Raw genomic sequence first — 20,415 nt, forward strand, 5'->3', positions numbered from 1 at the left:
TATTTAGCTGTAATCCTCCTCAGAAGTGCTAGAGCACGTGACAAACTCCAGGTCCGAGGGCCCAAATCCAGCTCTTTGGAGCATCTAATTCGGCCCACAGAATAAAGTAAAAATTACAGAGGAAACATGAATAATTGTGTGAATGAGACTCAACAATATTTGCAGGGACTCATTGTTTTCTCTGTGCTTATTTCACATGATTGCATTGATTTTTAATGTTAAAAAATTGAAATAAATTCTTACAAAATCTTAAAATCTTCCACAAATTATTACAAAATATTTCCCTTAATTTAAATAGAAATTGGTCACAAAATCTAGGAACTTCTAACTAAAGATCCTCTTGGGACTCATATCTGTCACTTATTGCTTTGATATTCTCTGTTTCTTACATATTTTGTATTTTATATATACGTAGAACTACAAAATAAGGTACAATGTTGAAATTACTCATTTTCACACAAAATCTATGGCTCACTTGAGATAAAACCGCTTCGTATTTGGCCCCCAAACTAAAGTGAGTTTGACACCCCTGTGCTAGAGGAAAAATATGTAAATGGCCAAAATATTAACAAAATTAACTTCACATCTTTACATTATGTCTTAGAGAGAGATTGTAACACAATATATAATTTAAAAGTCAAATCTATATGAAAATAGTCACTATGATTGATTATTTTAAAGTCTAAATAGATGTGTAAAAATGTTCTGATCTACAGCAAATGGAAAAAAAAAAAGATTATTGTTGTCAAGTTACTATTTTATTTAAATTTCTGAAGTTAACCGCTTTGATGCATATATGTGCATCATGTCATGCATTGCCGCATGTAGCCAATGTTGTTGGTGATTGCAAAGCTTTCAAGACTGAGGATGAAATGTCTCCTGAGAAATGTTCAGGCAATTAAATCTTCTGGTGAGCTTGTTTTCCCATCCTGCTCTGCCTGACTCCAATGTTCCAGTCCACTGAGCTGCCATGTCTGACAAGCTACCGCTAAGCTACATGGACATTTGATCACTAGCCTGTAGCTTCGAGGACGTATGTGCTTAGTAGTTATTGTAGCCTGAGATAAAATCTTTAAAGATTTTTCCAACACTTTTGAAAGACAGTTTTCAGCAGAGTTAAGTTGAAGTGTCGATAAAATTCAGCAAAAGTTGGTTAGCTTGTATCTGAAGTTGGATAATTTTATTCTGTAAACAATCAGCTAAAAGAAATCAATACACCCTGATATTACTTTGTGCCATGGGTATTATTTAGTTTTTGCCTATTACATATATATTATATCTGTCACTGATCTAGTGCCACCTATTGGTAGGAGACATGTACAATGTAGTATTTGTTGGTTCAAACAGTCTGTTTTGTTTGGGCGGATTCTATAGCGATTTTTTTCTGCCGGTGTCAGGGCGTTTCCAATCAAAGTCTAGAGCGATTAGGTTTGCAGTGAATGCAACCGTGCTCGGCGTGGACTAAAAACAGGAAGTGTGGGAGATGACGTAGAGTGCACAGGATTGTGGGTGGTCACAAGAACAGGTAACAGCACAAAATAGGGCTTTAAAACCACCAAAAGCACGACAACTTGTTGGTGCTCTATTGTTGAATGTTGTGAAAAAACAAACAAAGAAGGAAGACGTTTCTGCGCACTCTTAAGCGCTATATATCGGGATTCAAGATATATTGAGTTTTCTATTTTGGCGATATAGAAAATTACAATATCACCTATTTTGATATATATATATATATATATATATTTTTTACAACTTATTTTGTATCAAAATACTTGTTTTAGGATTTGCTGCTTTCGCTGCTTTTCAGAACAGCATGAAAAGCACAGTTCGATGGATTGCAACGTGTGTCCTAACCCAGACCTACCACTAAACAAGCCATACTACAGAACTCACTCATACGTGCTGACCCTTATAGGAGAAAAAGTTAAAAGTGGCACATATTGTGCAACTGTTTCTTAATAAATGTGCTTATGTGGCATTTTACATCAGCAAATTTAACCCAGAATTGTCTTTCTGGTCATATTTCATATTGACATTTTGAGAAAAAATATAAAGATAGGAGTTTTGGTCTATATTGGCCAGCCCTAGCTTTGACCCATAGATGAGAGCCTTTTCTTCAGGTTTCTGTTTTTCTGCCTAGATAAGTCTCTACTCTAGTAATGACTCCCTCAAGCAGTTAGATCATGCAACTTCACCAGAGGGTGTTTGGAGCATATCAGAAGTTGTGTTTTGAACACAAACCGAGCCAAACCAAGGTGATAAAATGATCATCTGTCCTCTGTCCATTCGGACCGAGTCCAGGACTAAACCGGTGTTAAAGCACCCTTAGCGAAACAGTTGGTGGGCCAGAACAATTCTGCTTGGAGGTTGCTATAGTCTTTTTCATGTAATAGCTGATAATGATAGCTCTACTAAAAAAGTAATCCCAAGGACTTTTATGAATGGTTCTCACCGCAGGGCAGTTGCTCCAAGCTCCCCAGGGTGTGGTGACACAGTCGTCAGGGCAGGCCAAGTAGCAAACCTGGGCTCGGGCTGGCATTTCGTCCTGATCGCACAGACTATCTTCCACAGCGCCGTCCTCTCCGCTCGGTGCTCCCCTCCTCACACACCTATCAGAGAAGCACACACACAGATATAACTAGTCTCTAGGGCTTGAATAAATGGGCACAATTTTTTTTAATGTCACGCCTCATTTATAAGTTTCAGACTCAGACTAAGTTGAGACAAATATTAAGGTGGTTCTTTAAAAAAGAGTTTCTACAAGTAGGTCTTTATGGATGTTGAGATTTCTAAAGTGTACAAAACTGAAATAGGAGTGAAGAAGTTAGTTTATTGCTTTTATTAAAAAAGAAAACCACAAAATATCAATGAGAATTATATTTTCTTTCCAGTTTGTTGTCAGCATGAGGGTAATTTCCCATGTACTTCACTTTGTGCAGAAATATGTTAATATTGGTGATTTTTCACAGATAAAATGAGGGTTTTGTTTTTTTAGTTTCACAGGAATTCATTGAAATAATTAGTGTTGCAATGATACGCAATTAAATTTTCTGGGAATAACTTTTAAAGCACTGATTGATTTTTCCATTCCACTTGTGTGAAGATGACTCACCCTCTGTGCAGCTTATTACTGCTAAGTAAGTACACCTTTTCCACCTCCCTAATGTGAAGGTCATCCCTCCAAAACGCATTGAAAGGGTCCTGAATAAGAAGTTGAGTCAGCTGTGCTATTAGACTTTGAGAAAAAGTTCACTGAAAAAAAGCGTTAAATGATTGCTTGACTGGAATAACTTTAAAAATCATGAAAAGTCTGTTTCTTTAACCTTCCTACTATCCTTGGGATCAATTTGATCCCATTCAATGTTTATCTTTAGAAAAACAACAGTTGATTTTTTTTATATATTTCATCACTTTTCCTAATTTGATGGCTGCAATCAATTAAGCATAAATTATGATATTTTTTTAATATGCTGAACACATCAATCCGATTGGCGTCAATTTGACCTTAACTGGTTTTAGCTGTACAAAAGAGTCCTTTATCCAAATAATGTGTTTATTACAATCTACACGCTCTCTCTCTTGAAAATGTCCTCTAGGAAAAGGTTTACTGTCAGTGAGGTTTTAGAACAGCTCTTTCACAGTAGACGTGATACGGAGGAAAATGTCTGAGAGAGAGGACTTCATAGTGAATAACCCCAAATATGTTACAAAAAAAGGAGATAAAAATAAGGAACTAATGATGTTTGAGAGGAAAGGGAGGGTCACCAACATCAATCAATTCTTTGAGAGCCATAAATCGCACAACAAATTAGAAAAGATATGGATGAAAGATTTTCAAGATACAGTAACTCTAAAAGTGAAAGTTTGATGTGATGATGGCGCTGCAGGAAAGGTCATATCATCACCACAAACAATAGGGTTCATATTCTTGTGGTCATTAATGTTGTCTGTAAATTTGAGAAGATTTGGATGAAAACTATTCAAAATAGTAAAATTATCTTTAACCTTGTATGACAATTTTGAAAATGTGTAATATGTTTTTTTTTTGTGTGTATTTAATTAAAATTATAAAGATATGACCAATGTAATGTATGAACAGCAAGTAATATATGTAATGTTTTGTTTTTTGTTTTGTTTTTCTGTAGAGAAACCACCTGCATCAAATATTTTGGTTATTGTATTATTTATGTATTCAACAAATAAAACTAAAAAAAAAGTGCTTGACAGAAAAAAATTGGTCAACAATTTTCTGAACTTTTCTTTCTGGAGGCAAACACCCCTGGGGTCAAATTGACCCCAAGGATAAAATGTGTTTGAGGATAATAGGAGGGTTAAAAGTGATGAAAACTGGTGCACAGGCTGATCTGAGCTTTAATTGTTGAGCGATGTGCTTAATGAATTCAAACAGGCTAATGTAACATCATCCCAATGTTCACACTCCGACTGAACACTTGATTTACTTTATACACAATAGCACCATTTCCTGCTCTAAGCATTTGCTCTCTCCTGTGGTGCTTAATCCAATACCAAGGTCAACCCTTCGACACTTTCCTTTGTGGCGTCTTTAAGTAGCACTAGGCACTGCACAAAAAATCCACCAGCACTCACTGGGAGGCAGGGGGGCATGTTTGGTGCTTTTTTCCTCTCTAGTTGTAAGTATGTGGAGAAGGTGAGGTGCCAGCTTCTCTGCTCTGTGTGTGTGTGTGTGTGTGCGAGCGCGTGTGAGTGGCCATGCCAAGCTAACCAGGTCACTGACCTGATCTTACGGCTTTGGACTCCTTCTCCGCACGCGGGCAGGTCGTCCACGGTGTTGATGGTGCAAATAGACCAGGGCTCCATTTTCCACTCGTAATTGTTACATTCGCTGTAGCAGGGAAGAGCCTCGTACACCTGGAAACAAACAGATAAAAAAGGTTTTATTTTATTTACAATGCAAATCTACGCCAAGCACGAAATCTTCTTTTTTCTAGATATTAGCAGTTATCTGGTACCATGATTATTCACATTTTAAAGGCTTGGAAGAAATGTCAGTCCAAATTAATAATAGTTTATTATGTCCAAATGTATGATCACCCCCATTTTTATGAAAAATCACATTGAAATGCGCAATCTGGATTCAATGGTAACACTTGAAGTTTTTTACATAAGGCTAACATTACACTTTCATTTTTATGACATGACACCTGTCATTAGCATAAATAAGGTGTCATCAAGCCTCTCATTAAGTGTTATTAACCCTAACCCTAAACCCAACCTTTGCCCTAACTTTACCTAACTATTACCCTAACTCCAATAGATCCCTCCACCTAACCCAAAAAATGCCAACATAGCTCTAAAGGTGTCATAATTTAAAGAAATATGTCATAATTTAGCAAATAACACAAAATGATAGCCTTCATGACACCCTATTCATGCTAAAAACGGCGAATGACGTAATGTCAGCCTTATGTGTAACCGCGAGGTTGAAAAACACTACCAAAAGTTCTTTTGACATAATCCTGCTAATAGACAGACACACTGATAAATAAATAAATAAACCCCAGTTCAAACATGACCTCCTTGGCAGTGGTAATATAAGCATCAATGAATATAGAATAAATTCAATATAAGACCCTATAATTGACATCACCTTCTTTCATCCCAAATTATCTCACAAGTTCTTGCAGTTCCTTATTTCCTCAAACAGCACTGGAACACTTTCACTGCACTTAATGCGACAAATACAATACGCTAACACACATATTGTACAAACAATGATCTCTCTGGGAAATAATAGATTAAGAACAAAATTAAAGATAAAACCTCCCTTTGCTTCCAAGCATTGGTTCCTCATACACCACTTGCTTGTATTCACGTATCGATGCATTTATTTCCAACATCACGACATTGAACACTCCTGGTGAGATTCAAAGTCTGAACCGTGTTTTATTGTCGCCGTGGTTTTTCTTGTTTGGGGTTTTAAATGAGAATGGAAACACTGGAGGCATACAAATATCCCTGGTTGTAAAAAATAAATAAATAAAGAAAAGAAAAGCCTATGAGATTTAAGCAGCATGAGTTGTTTGAAAATAATGACCAAGGCCCTTCAGCCACTGTTGTAATTGGCTGGATTTTGGCACTATTCCTTTCTGTCTAGTAAACCAGGGAACATGGCGTGCGTGTGTGTGTGTGTGTGTGTGTGTGTGTGTGTGTGTGTGGAGCCTAGGGAGAAAACTGCACAACGGTGCCTGTAAACACATGTTTACTCTCAATCTATGTAGCTGCCTCTGTAAAAAGGTTGGACTCACGAGGACAATTTGGGGGAAAAAAAAGTTGTGACAAAAACGTAACGTCTATTGGTAAGAGAGTGCGTTTGTGTGTGTGTGTGTGTGTGGGATACGAGCGCAGAGTATTTCCTCCCCTGCGGCGCTGCACAGATGCCTATTACACACCGTCATCATCTCCCATCTGTCCCCGCAGATGCCCCTGCTGGGTAAACTGGCAACAACTCTTCTTCCACTTTGCCCACTAAACGCAGAAGACAGAACGCCGTTCCAGGGTTACAGCGAACTTTTCCTCGCCAGCGAAGCAACTTTCCAGTCGCTTTTTTTCCTGGATACAGACACCGTTTATTGACCCCCCTGTGGACTTTCCGGGTGGTGAGCTATGACATCGTTACCGAATGGATGCAGCGTGGCAACAGCTAATGTCCGTGGATGCAAAATGACTGTTGATGTGAGAATGAGAGTACAATGAAGTAGAAGGGAAATAATACATAACTGCTAACTCACATATGGAACCAAACACAAAAACTTTGGCTTAATCCTACTTTGATATTCCACTTTATTGAAAAGTAAAAGTTCCACCAATTTAAAGATGTGACAACATTAAGTTTCTATTCTTAAACTAAGATTCTGTGCTGGTTTTTACTCACAGCACACTCCATTTAAAGTCTGGAGGAATATTCATCTCTATTTCTAAATGGCCATAAAGGGATGTGAAATCTGCTCTTATATACAATATAAGGACTTATAAGAGCACCAGTGTTTGTTTGGATACAATCATTCTCCTGTTTTTCCCTTAATGTCCTAATGGAGAGAAACATTTCTGCAGCTGTTTTTTCACTGTTATTGCCCTCTTTTGTTCACTTGATCTAAATATTTTACGTCACAGGTGGTAGACAGTAATTGCAGAGTGAAAATGTCTGGCTACTTGTTAGAAATAGGCTGTGTTTCAAAACAAAAGCATCTATTCTTGTCTTCCATTAGTTTTTTAACACTTTTGTAACTAGGGCTCTTGTTTTGAAGTTAACCAGAAGTTTTGTCAGTAGCACAGTATATATTCATTGAGTTTGTAGTGCAGAGTGTGCCATTTCTAACACAGCCGTAGTGTTGGATAAGTATATAAAGATTATTATTATTCCATTAATTGTAATTAGAAATTCAGATATCATCATGCATAGAATCTTACATCCCTTGTTTAAATAATTTACCCAACTTCGAAAGTTTGTTTTCGGTTGTTTCGGTTTCGGGTTGTTGGTAATAACAAAGATCTCCGGTGAAAATAGTTGATTTGCTGACATATCAGAAAAGTTTCACACATTGCATTGTGTGATTATTAGTCCTGTAGACGGATGTATAGAAGTGTTTACTTTGTTCTTACAGTGATTTCTTGCATTTGCGCCCAACAACTCTGACAAATTGACTTCCCAATACATTTCTGGTGTTTTCACTGAAAGTTCCAGCAAAAACAAATGCGGATGATTATTTTGGGGCTTGCATGGAATGATCCGAATCCTGCCAAAATTTTATGTCTCACGGAGTGAGGTGATATCACGGAGAATACAGGGAACAAACTAGAACAAGAATTGAGTCAAATAAATTACTGTCTTTTGTCAAAAAAATGGGGAGACCAGGCACTACAAAATTGAAAAAAATCAAAATGAGGAAGTAGATACTAAAAGGCCTTAATTGTAATGACCAAATAATTAAAAAGCCAACCAATATTATGTCCTTTTCTGGCAAAGAAACACAAGAAATCAGAGTAAGAATGAAGTAAAATGACTTCCATGCATCCGTCTACGGGATTCCACATCACACAATGCAATGCACAAAACTTTTCTGACATGTCAAGAAACTAAGTGTTTACAGTGGAAATCAAAACAGACTTTTGATCTTTTATATTTGTTTGTGTTTAATGTATCTTTAATTTATTAGTCTATGAGGAAAAAAAACTATTGTCCCTTAAAATTGTCCATTAACATCTGCGATATGTTGTCTGTGTGCATCCGTTTATGTCTAATGTTTAATGTGACGTTGATGGCATGGCCTTGCTAACGGAACTAGAAATGGAAATGTTTGCTATTCTCTAGGCTACTGAATAAAAATGTATTTCCTACATAAATCTGGCAGTTTCTCCATTTAAACTACAGACTGAAGGGTTCAGAAAGGTCTTGCCATTAACACAGACCTGGCATGCATCTAGCCTTCAGTAGCTACGGAAAGAACATGTGTACAAAATGAAATGCACTGACCTGAGCCTGCGTGGATGTCCGTATTAGAAGTGCATGACAAGCCAGAAGTTGGGCAGGGGAGAGAAGAACAATGATAGGAGCATTAGTTTAGATTTTGCCCACAGTTTGGTTTAGTAGTTACCTAGTCTTTCCTAAAATGTGTAAAGTACAACAGGACTATGGGCTTGATAGGTTCATATTCCAAAGGTGGGGGGAGGTTTAAGGGATGCAGTTGGTTTTAACAGCTGAGCTGAATCTGAAGACTTGCAGCTGAAGGCGACACCAAATAATTATTGAGTCTGGACGTCTTATGGGAATTGGGAAAAAGACATTAACGAGCATATCCTTCGCTGAGGCTGAATATGTCATCTACAAGCTTACTGAATTTTAGATATGTGAATGACAAATGACCTTTTAAGCTATTCTGAATCATAGTATTTAAAAAAAATGCTTTTCAAGAAATACTAAGTAGTAGTTTCTGCCGAAAAAATGATAGCAGGATACTAGTAAACTCACATGGCTAATACTGACATAGTGAAAAAATAAACTCTTACCAAAAAAAAAAACACACACACAAGATGCATCCACTATCATTGAAATCTATGCCTTAGATCTAGCGTTACAAATTATATCAAGTTATCACGGCAAATATCTCCTAAAGCAGGGATGTCAAACTCAGTTTTTCTCAGTTGAGGGGCCAAATACAAACAAGTTTAACCTCAAGTGGGCCGCAAATGTTTGCTACTTTGCATTTCCATCTATAAATGCAAGTATGTATGTAGAGTATATAAAGCACTGACAATATACAAGCAATGGGTGACAGGCAGTGACAATATTAATTAAACTTGGGGACATTTTGTCTAATAATTTGAGGATTGAGCAGGATTTCTGAAAAAATAGGATTTTTTTCAACAATTTCAGAACAAAAATGATGGGAAAACTGAAAACCAATGCAAATATTGTAGAGTTTCATTAAATTTGTGACAAATTCAATGAAACTCCGCTTAAATAATTAAGTTTTACTTCCAAATAAATCTGTTGAATTGTTATGTTTTTTGTAAGTGTAATATTTATGTTTGGATGTGATACAGTGATTTAAAATTGCTGAGCTTAAGTTACCGTGGAAATTGCCAGATATTCTATGTCCCTTTGCAACCTTACTGAAATATCCACACTTAAATTATTTGGTCATTTACACTGTTTTCTCAGCCATTCTTTACTTTCCCCTGCTGGCCGATTTAGATGTTTCAAAGAGTTTGACACGTGTTCCAAAGGGAAACATATAGACAGGTTTCTATAGAAAAGGTACTGCTCTTTATGATCTAAAAGTTCTATTGTTTTAAAGGTTACCAATAAGAAATACAACAAATAACTCTGAAACAGCCTTTTGGCTTGGATTTAGTTGATTTTTTTTATAATTGCTGCTATTTCTGTTTTCTTTCAAATGTTACAATTTGTAAATGAATAAGTTTGGATGTGTCTGGCTCAGCTCATCATTTATTTGATTAAATACAGGTGAAAGGGGGACACTTTTATTTAGTAAAGATTCTGGCAAGAGAAGACAGATGGTTTGAGAGAAGTATGAAAAAGGCCATCTTTAAACAGGATGACAACTGAGACACAAATGATCAAATAATCCTGTCATCATTTATTTATTAAAGTGTCACACAATAGAAAATCAAAACTATTCAACTCCACAGAATAAAACCCATATTTTTAACAAGTCACTGTCAGAACTTAAGACACAAAATTATTTAAACATGCATAAATTACAATAAAATATCCAGAAGAACAAAAATACACAAAAATGCTTTTAAAACACAATAATGCACACCAAAAATGCCTCTAAAAATGCAAAATTACACAAAATGACTTATAACACACAAAATAAAAAAGAAATTAAAAACTACAGAAAAACATATAAAATGACTACAAAAATACATATAAATAACAGAAAATTTGCAAACCAACAAAATACACAAAAATGCCTTTAAAACACAAAAACACACAAAATTACTTTTAACACAAAACAACAGAAAAACACAGAAAAAACAGCAGAAAACACACAGAACAACTCATAAAACACATTAAACGACAACAAAAGTGGTGGTCACAATTATGCAATATAATACATTTATTCATTGCAACAGTAAAACATGCATTGCTCTCACAAAGACATTGCACTACCTATAGTGTTGGCCTTCAACAGTGTGTGCACACAAGGTAAAAAATAAATTAAAAAAATGACAACAATAGTATTTACACACTCCTGTCTGTTTTATGAAACCTGTAGCAACAGATGTGGCTTACCCCCAACGCTAAGACTCGGGTACAAAGAAATGATTCAACTCAGAGGCTAACTAACCCTAGCTACTGCTAATATATAAATACAAGAGCCAGAATCACACCTACACAGACACAAACTGTATCTATTTTGAGAGCAACAGTAAAGGACATGTGAAGGACACATGAAGTGCCAGCAGGCCCTTCACACAGGAAGTCATTGTATTGTAAACAGAGTGTAAATGGGACACGGAGCCTTGAAGCCAAGCGTTCTCTTCTATAAATCTCTTTTAACATTCCATCGTGTGACTGACTTCAAGCAGACTGTGCTATTACTGTCAGATGGTTTGTGGATTGAAAAGGAGAAAAAAAAGCATTTGCTCTCTTTGAGAAGCACTGTAGTAGGTTTCACCACCACGTGAGGATGACCTCTCTAATACACTCAGGAGAGCATCAATGATTTGCACTACAAATGCACACAGTCCGAAGTATATCAGTAAGCCTATGGCTCACACAAAACAAATACATAGAAATAAGGACAAACTAATATTGATTATGTCGTCTTCGATGAACAGAGAATGTAAAAAAAAAACTAATAAACAAGAGTTGGTAGTGGATTACACATTATTAACATGTTATTTGCACCAATATTTGTATTAAGTTGAGGCTGCTTTCACATTATGGATAGTAATCCTAAACCTGGGCTGTATTTGAAGTGGCATACTAATGTACTACTCATACTACGTTTGACATCAGATTAGAAATTATTGAAAGATTGAGTGTTAAAGAAATACCTGGATGTATACCTGTACTATATGGGGACATTTTTTAAGTGTGTGCGATGGGCACACTAGTCATACTCAATCGCCCCATGATGTATTGCGAGTGGAACGTAAAAATGTCGTGGGACTGGCTTTAAGCTAAAAATCAAACATACCCTTTTCAAAATAAAAGCATCTCTTTTTGTCATCCATTATTTTTTGAACGCTTTTGTAAATAGGGCTCTTGTTTTGAAGTTAACCAGAAGTTTTGTCAGTAGCACAATGGCGGATCTACGAAAATATCTCAAATGTCGGAATGAAAGTTTTATGGATCCAATGAGCAGGTGTTGATATTCTACTTGGTCACTTTCTCACTTAAAATGCTTGGGGACTTGGGTTGGGAACCGGAGGGTCGCCGGTTGAAGACCCGGTGCGGACAAAATACAGGAGTTGTTCTGGTAGCTGAAAGGGTTCTAGGGCATTTTTGATCTCAAACGTATCGACTCTGTCATTCCTTTGGAATAAATCAACTATGTCGAGAGTGGTTAAGTGCAAATTGGGCAAGACGCTTTGCACCCAGGCATTCAGCTTAGCTTGAATAATCTGAATCGACCGCATAGACACAAAGAGCCATAACGTATAGTAAACCGTTGAGTTTGTAGTGTATAGCAGTGGTTCTCAACCTTTTCAGCCCGCGACCCCCAAAATAAAGGTGCCAGAGACAGGGGACCCACTGTACCTGAAGGTGGTTGAACGAACACAGACATGAAGATTCAATGTAATTTAAAAAGTACGAACAATTAGTTTAAACTGGCAAATAATGGGCATGACAAATCATAAATGTGGTTAAATTGGCAAAAACATGCATGAAATATGGTGAAATGAGGTTAAAAGTGACAATAATGGGTCAACATATGTGACATTAGGTGGAAAAAGTGCTGGAAAGGGTTTATAAGTGCCGAAAATGCTTTGAAAGTGGAAAAAAAAATGACTGAAAATGCATTGAAATTTGATGAAATGGCAGAAATGGGAGTAATGTAGTAATGGAGCAAAAATATGGTAAGAAAAAAGTGATGAAAATAGGTCAAAATATGGCAGGTTTGGTGTAGTTGCAGAAAAAAGGGTAAAAATAAGCAAAAATGGGCTCAAATTGTTAAAAAAAAAAAAAAAATAGTGTCTTGCAACCCCAAACGGGGTCCTGACCCCAAGTTTGAGAACCCATGGTGTATAGTACGAGCACAGCCCTGGTCCTGCCTGGAATGGACAAGGAACAGCTGATAATTATAACATCTTGATTTGTCTCACATTGCTCCTTAATTATACTTAATATCTTTTGAACTCAAGGGGAAAAATTATATATCTTAATGTCCACTTAGTTTATCTAGATTTTCATCAGTCCATCTGCCAAATACAAGAAGCATGAAAAAGCCTTTAGAAGATTTACAATGTTCACACTCCCTGAACCAAACCCTACACACACTCCACTGCAGAGCTGCCACCTGAATTCCTGTAACTACACACATTTATTGGCTGTCATGTTCCTTCCTGTTCTCACCCATTTCTTTTAACTCAGTGCCAGAAAGACAGGGAAGCATTAGAAGAGACATTTTACAAGCACTTAACCTTTCAAAGTAATGATAGGTGCGGTCAAGCAAATCAAAGTAAGACCTTGCTTTTACAAATTAGTTTGAACTTTATCCAATGTTTCTTGAGATGGAAAAAAAGGGGTGCTTTACATATTTGGTATTTCAGTTCTGACAAGTTAAAATGTGAAACTGCTGAATGATTAAATACCTAAACCTAAACTGCATTTTCTGAACTTATTCAACAACATATCAATGACATACATTACAATTATGCAAATATCATGTATTTTTTCATATGTAATCACATAGTTAGACATATGTTGTCAAGTACAATGTTAAACAGAGAGGTTTCACCTGATGTGTATTGTGACTGTTAGTAAGAATGCTAAGCATGCTAATTGCAGGAGCCAGAATTTAATAAGATACTTAGTAATCAAACCACACACTACCATACAGTTTACTTCCAAAAGTTTGAGAGTGAAACAAACATGGTTTTTCATTAGTTTTGCTGCTTCTGTATTCTATATCGACGTATAATTAAGAATCAAAGACTTATTGGTAAAAACGAGGAGTTTGAACAAACCAAGAGTCAGTATTCATAGTGTTCATCTGAGGTTTTTCTTCTTAACCATATCCTGACATATGGTCAGTAATGTTTGCATGTTTAAACAATTTAATTGCTTTTAGCAAACAATTGCTAAACATTGATTTACACCAAGGCTACTAAATCAGACAGCACTCGACAACGTATAGTCGTAATATAGCGTTTAGGAGAAGTTACAGTGAACGGTGAGTTTTTGTATTCATGACACATAGTCACCATTTCTTTTCAGGGAAAGTTTCTTTCAGATGCTCCAAACAATGAGAAAAGGGTTGGACCTGGTCTCCAGAGTCTAGCCACAACACATCACCCCCCGACTTGTAAAGATCCAAGATCTTTTGAGTTTAGTTTCTGTTGATCTTTCATTTCATTTCATTGGTTCTTCGGGTTGAGGGTTAAAGTACTGGTAAGGAGGTTGACCTGTTGTTTTGTTTTGGCTCACATTTTATTCTAGTTCCCGATTTATTTAATGTTACTGTTTCCACCCAGTCTCTAGCTGTGTTCAAAATGGCACAAGCTGTACTATACACTACAAACTCAATGATATACTGTCTAATATCTAGTATACGTATGATTAGGATGATGAGCGTTCCAACCAAGTATACTTCCAAGTTTCTCAAGATGCATTTCGAACCTACAACAACAAAAACCTGAAGCACACTGAGGCTAAATATCTCTGTTGATTCTCCACCTTTGAAAGTTCTGAAAACATTTTAAGTAAGAAAGTGACCAAGTAGAATTTCAACATGTTGTCATTTGATCTATAAAACTTGCGGAACCACAAAAATTATAAAAAAAAAAAATACTAATGGAATACAAGAAGATGCATAGATCTCCTCTTTCCCTTTGTTCTCTCGCTGGTGAAGCCCATTGTCATAGCTACACTCACTATTCAAGGTGTGTTTGTTGGTCGATTGTCTTAGATTACTCCTCCTCAATTGAGTCCCTGTTCTTATGATTTCTTTGTGTTCTTCTGGTTTTCCTTGGTTTATATCTTTTCATGGATTTCGTAGGTTTTATTAAATATTGACTTGTATATTGTGTTACTGCTCCTTCCTTCAAGGAAGTATTTTGTCATGTTAAGAAATAATCTTAACCCATTTCGTAAATGTGTCAAATCTTCATTGTTTGACTTGTATCATACTTGTGTCATTTGTGTTTAATTGAAAACAACAATAACAGTATATAAAAAAAAAAGTTACTAGATGATCGATTTGAGGTTCTCCAGATGCAGACAGGCATCTTCGAAAAAAAAACAAAAAACAATATAGACAAAAAGCAGATGGCCTTGAGTTCATTAAGTGTGATAAGATAATTCAGAAGAGTTCAACCAGAGTTCTGTATCAGCCTCAGTAATGGCTTCTCAACAAACAGATGAAGCTGTTACAACAGTTTTTCAGCGCTAAGTTGAAATGGTTGGAAAATGGCAGAATTTAAACAATGCGTTAAAGGACTCATCAGTTATAAAACCCAAGAAGATCAGCACTAGAGCAGAGACAACATTAAAGAAGATAAGAAAAAATGTGCAGTTTACTGTGGTAACCAGTACGCTACAAACACTTTGATGTTCTCCCACAGAAGAAGCAACCAGGATACTGAACATGTGTTGATAACTGAACCATTACATCTTAGCTTGACAGTTTGGCCACAAGGCCTGACACTACCCACCACCAGTAGATCTGTGGGGAGGCTGTGAAGAATAAATCCTTGACTAATTAATGCCTAGAACAAACTGCCTGGTTGACTAGTTTCTTTCCTGCTTTCTTTTTTTTTTTAAAAAAACAGTCCCATCAGCCTGGAGCATCGTCAAGCCTGATGGATTTTTATTCACACACTTAAATGTTGCAAGAATATGAAGCTGATGGAAGCAAAGGCCAAGCACAATGACTATATGTTAGTGTTATAAAGTTTAAAGGAAAAATCTGCATTGATACTAGTTACAAATATGGTGACACACAAGCCACAAAACCAGCAAAGAATTTGAGAGTTTTAACCCTGCTATTATCCTTGGGGTCAATTTGACCCCATTCAATGTTAATCATTCAAGGTTCAAGTTTTTTTAATTGTCATTTCCATGTTTCCATGATTTCTTTGGCTTCATATTTCATGACTTTTCCTAATTTGATGGGTACAATTGATTAAGCATAAAAGCATCATGATGATATTTTTCCAATGTGCTGAACACATATTGCACACATTGGTGTTCCTTGGGGGTTTGACCCCAAGCTGTTCTAGCTGTGTGAAACTTGTCTGCATGACCCATGTGTGACCTTACATCCCCACAGAAAATGTTTACTGCTACTGAGATTTTGGAACAGCTCTTTCACAGTAAAAGTAGAGGAGAATGTGTCTGAGACAGAGGACTTTGTTGTGCATCACCCCAAATATGCTACAAAAAAGGAGATAAGAAAAGGTAAATAAATGTGTTAATTAAAGGAAAAGGCTGGGGGGTGGGGGTAACTACATAAATCAATATAGTTCATTCTGTGAAAGCATAAGTCTTTGTATAAATTACCAAATAATTCAGTTGTAGATATCTCAGTAGCGCCAAATTCATAAATTCATTGAAACTCCACAATAATTGCAGGGGGGTGGGTCTCTGTTTTCCCGTGCGTACATCACATCTGCAGTTCTAAATTGTCAAAAGAATCTAAAATCCTGAATTTTCTCTCACAGTCGTATAAAATTGCCATACATTACAGAATTAATTCTCATAAAACCAAGATGCTATGAAATGTAGGTCCTGCAGGGTCTGATTACCTATCACTTGGTGGATGGTTATTGTCGGTGCCTTACATGCTGTATCATTGATTATTGTTGTAATCACTTGTTTTCTCAGCCTGTAATTTGTGGCCCACTTGAGATCAAATTGGTCCGTATTCGGACCCCTGAACAAAAATGAGTTGGACACTCCTGCTTTAAAGGATTAACCAATCCATCCTGAGGGCACGTTAATAGTTTATTCACAAGCTTGCAGAATTTAAGACCATTTGAGACACATTTTGGATGCATGGAGGAGAAGAAATGTTGAAACAAAATAACTTTTAATGACTATAAAGTTACATTCTGCATTCGCTGTGTGTATGGCTAAACTCATTACTTTGTCAGAACGGAATAGGACACAGACTTTTAGAGCCAAACTCTAAATAGCAAACTCATCATACCAGCTCATCATATCTATCTAGGCCAGAGAAACCTACAGTCCATCCAATGAGAATGTGGGAATGTCATTTTCCTACCCCTGAGAATGTGTGGAAATGAAATGTTGAATTCTAATTGGCATATAGTGTTACAAACCATTATAGCCTAACAAATAGGGAGAATGTGTGAGGATACTCTGCCAATAACAAGTCTTAAAGGATTAGTGTGTTCCTGCTAATGACGGTGGTAATTATAGATCAATTTTGTTTTTCAGGTTTTAATTCTTTAGATGGCAAAGCTTGTAAATGTATAATGTCTTCGAAAAATATTGAAGGGTGAGTTTAATGAAAATAGAACATACAAAGTAATTATCATTACACACAGACCATTACTAACAGTGCAGAGAGTTTAGCTCTTCTGTTGATGGGAAATGAAGACAGGGGTGGACAAGAAACAATCGTTGAAGAAAAATGGGAACTAACTAGAAATTGTCACAGACAACTGTCATCGAAAGGGTACTTTATTTTTATATATATATATATATATATATATATATATATATTAATTGGTTTATTTAACAGCGACAGTGTACATTAATATCCATATCTTTAGTTCCTGGACAGAATGTTCAAATGTCACCCTAAAATAATACAAATTACAGGAAATATCCAATAATATATACAGTGAAAAAAGTAACTAATCACACTTTTTACATATTATAAAAAATAAAATAAATATATTTACAAAAATAAAATAAAAAAATAAAAAGGAACAGTATATATTAATTAAATAAGTCAAGAACAAAAAGAAGAGGGAAAGCAAAAGTTTAAAAGCAATACATAAAAGGAAAAAGCAAATAGGGGATAAATAAAAAGGTTAAGTGCCTTTTTGTCAAAAAAAAAAAAAGAATTTAGTTATTTGACTTGCAATGTGATATCATAACTGTTCCGTGGTTGATTTTTCCTGTCATGGCTCCATGGTCTTTAGTTTCTGTGGGATTTTTCCCTCGTTAGACCAATATTTGAAATGAAATGATAGATAATAAGTGCCTGACAGGCACACACGTTGCCACACAGATTTAACTCCTCTTCAGTATCCTACAGAATTTGCTTCCAGCGCGCGACGCCCAAGCGTTTGGCAGCAAACACTTGTGGGAGGGAGTTATGATGATAAAAATTGAAATGTCTCCTGTAATTATAGCACCAATTTGCGTTTTCCTCCGGGAGCTCGGCTTTGACACCTGTGAGTTCTCTATGGCAGTCTCTGGTGGGCATATAGCGTCTCCAGGAACACGGGCTGTATACAGTGCTGATGCAAATTTTGTTGTGCACAGGGCCACCAAACATTTGCTTAAATCTTTCGAAGACATGAGCAATTTACTTTTTTCCCCCCTTGAAAAAAAGTGGACTGAATGCATGCCACAAAATGTGCCTAAAATCACCAGTTAAAAAGGCTTCCTGCACAGCCTCACGCTGTCAACGGAGGAACCCAGGCTCTCATCAACAGTCAGAAACTGCTGTGCATGGAAAACAATTTTCACATATTAAAAGAGGACATGCTGGTATGTCTCGCTTTCTGTATAAACCTTAAAATTGCTCTATTATAGCCAGTGTTGCCATTTTTTTCCCTCCGTGCCACTCCTACCAACCCTTTTTCCAAAGAAGTGATTTGTCGATTTCCCTCTCAGTTAAAAGCTTGTTTCATATTCGGTTCCAACTGAATGTGAACGCTTCTGCCTTTGTGCAAAGTTTGACAACAGCTTCCACCTTTGATTGCTTTGCAGAGAACAAAACTATAGTCAGATCACTGACATAGTCAATCTGCATTATTTCTTATTTCTAGAGCAATACAAAGGGCTTCACATGGTAATACACACTCCTAACAAACAGATACACAGCTTGGCTGTTGCACTTTATTATTACAAAGGAATTAGTGATTGCATTAATCTTGTAGAGATACTAAAATAATCTTTCAAACTTTTAGCTACAGGTTGTTGAGGACAATTACTAGATAATAACAAATGTGTCAAGCCATATTGCTGGGAGTTCCTTTCAGTCACATTTTACAAGCACAAAGCATATATTAAACGTTGTCTACTGACAATAAATGAACTATTTTTGTCTTTGTGTTGGTAATTAACAATAAAATAAAAATAAAAAAGAAGAGATTGGTGATGTTATCGGCCGATATTTGCCTTAAAATCTAAAATCGCTTGACATTATTATCGGTTTTTCTATCGATAATGAAATAATCAATATGAGATGTTGTTTGACACAACACTCTTTCCTTAACTATCTCTTTCCTTAACTGAAGTTAAAAAAGTTGTCTTACTTTGCACGAATGATGTGTGTTTTTGGAATACATCATGCGGAGCATCACATTAAAAGCCTTAACCTGTTATTTCCATGGAGAGATATATTATGCGACCTAAAATGAGGTTATGGGGGGGTGGGGTCATTGTATATATTGGAAATCAAAAATTCAGCTAATAACAAACATATCTAAAAAACATTTTTATTAGATATTTTCTAAATGGTTCATTTGAAACAAAAAAATTGCACAACAATCTGTGATAAAATGATGAAAAATAATTCTGTATATTTAGCAAAAATATTTCTAATTGGCCCTGAGAAAAGCCCTATGCCTAAAATATTTCCCACTGTGCTTTAAACAACACAACAACTTTTTGCCATCTGTCCAGTGCTGTCGAATGCAATTTTCTAAGATAAATAATATAATTTCTGCCACTTGTTCATAACTTTGTTTTGTACAACTAGCATGTTGCTAAACTGTAATCTGTTTTGTTGTCAAAGTGTGAAAAGCTGCTAATGTTTGCACTGATCCTTACACGTTCCCTTTTCCACTCGTACACAACAGCCTGGAGAAGAGTTTTCCTTCAGAGTGATGTTTCAATTATTCATCTTGATTTACTCGTTAATGCTCACAAGGGCTTTCCAATTAACGGCACACTATGATTATTTTACAGATCACTTCCTACAACTACAGTTGTACCACAGTTTGACACGGTGGCCATTTCTGCTCATTATTTTTATGGTGACACACTCTCTCTCTATCTCTATCTCTCCCCTTATCTTTCCAGCTCACTCAGCCGTATGACGAGGGGATGATTTGTGGTACTCTGTAAATTCCATCTCTGTCATACCGACTGTGGCTCGCAGAGAAACATCTGCTGGTGGGAGCGAGGGTAGACTCCGGCCTTGTGAAGCGACTCATGAACCCTAGGTTTATGATAAGACAGTGACTGTTTTAAGGAGAGGAGGCAATCCATTAGGACTGAGAATATATACTTTATCACTCCTCGCACACTAGCGCAGACTAAATTAGGAACCAGGGGTGGAATGCAAGTGTGGAGGATGTGCGACGACTGCTTTTACTCAAGGAGAAAGTAATATTCTGTGACACCATGTCAGGTCATTTAATTCAAAAGTGGAGGAAGGGGAGAGTATGGTAACACAGGGGAACTATTGCCATTGAAGAAGCATAAAAGTTACATTTTCCACACACACCTGGGACGGATGTTTTTTATTCCAA

General features: G+C 36.4%; 1 protein-coding gene across 1 annotated transcript in view; it reads right to left on the reverse strand.

Annotated features, from left to right (window-relative positions):
* thsd7ba (thrombospondin, type I, domain containing 7Ba) overlaps positions 1-20,415 on the reverse strand; it is a 183,736-nt gene that overhangs the window by 29,685 nt on the left and 133,636 nt on the right. The window contains exons 15-17 of the mRNA XM_028436484.1: positions 8,513-8,518; positions 4,757-4,890; positions 2,453-2,609 (exon numbers count right to left, since the gene is read on the reverse strand). Coding sequence (XP_028292285.1) covers positions 2,453-2,609; positions 4,757-4,890; positions 8,513-8,518 — 297 coding nt within the window. The remainder of the gene's footprint in view (positions 1-2,452; positions 2,610-4,756; positions 4,891-8,512; positions 8,519-20,415) is intronic.

This window comes from Gouania willdenowi, chromosome 21 (genome assembly GCF_900634775.1).
Source record: "Gouania willdenowi chromosome 21, fGouWil2.1, whole genome shotgun sequence".
In the NCBI taxonomy this organism is placed as follows: Eukaryota; Metazoa; Chordata; class Actinopteri; order Blenniiformes; family Gobiesocidae; genus Gouania; species Gouania willdenowi.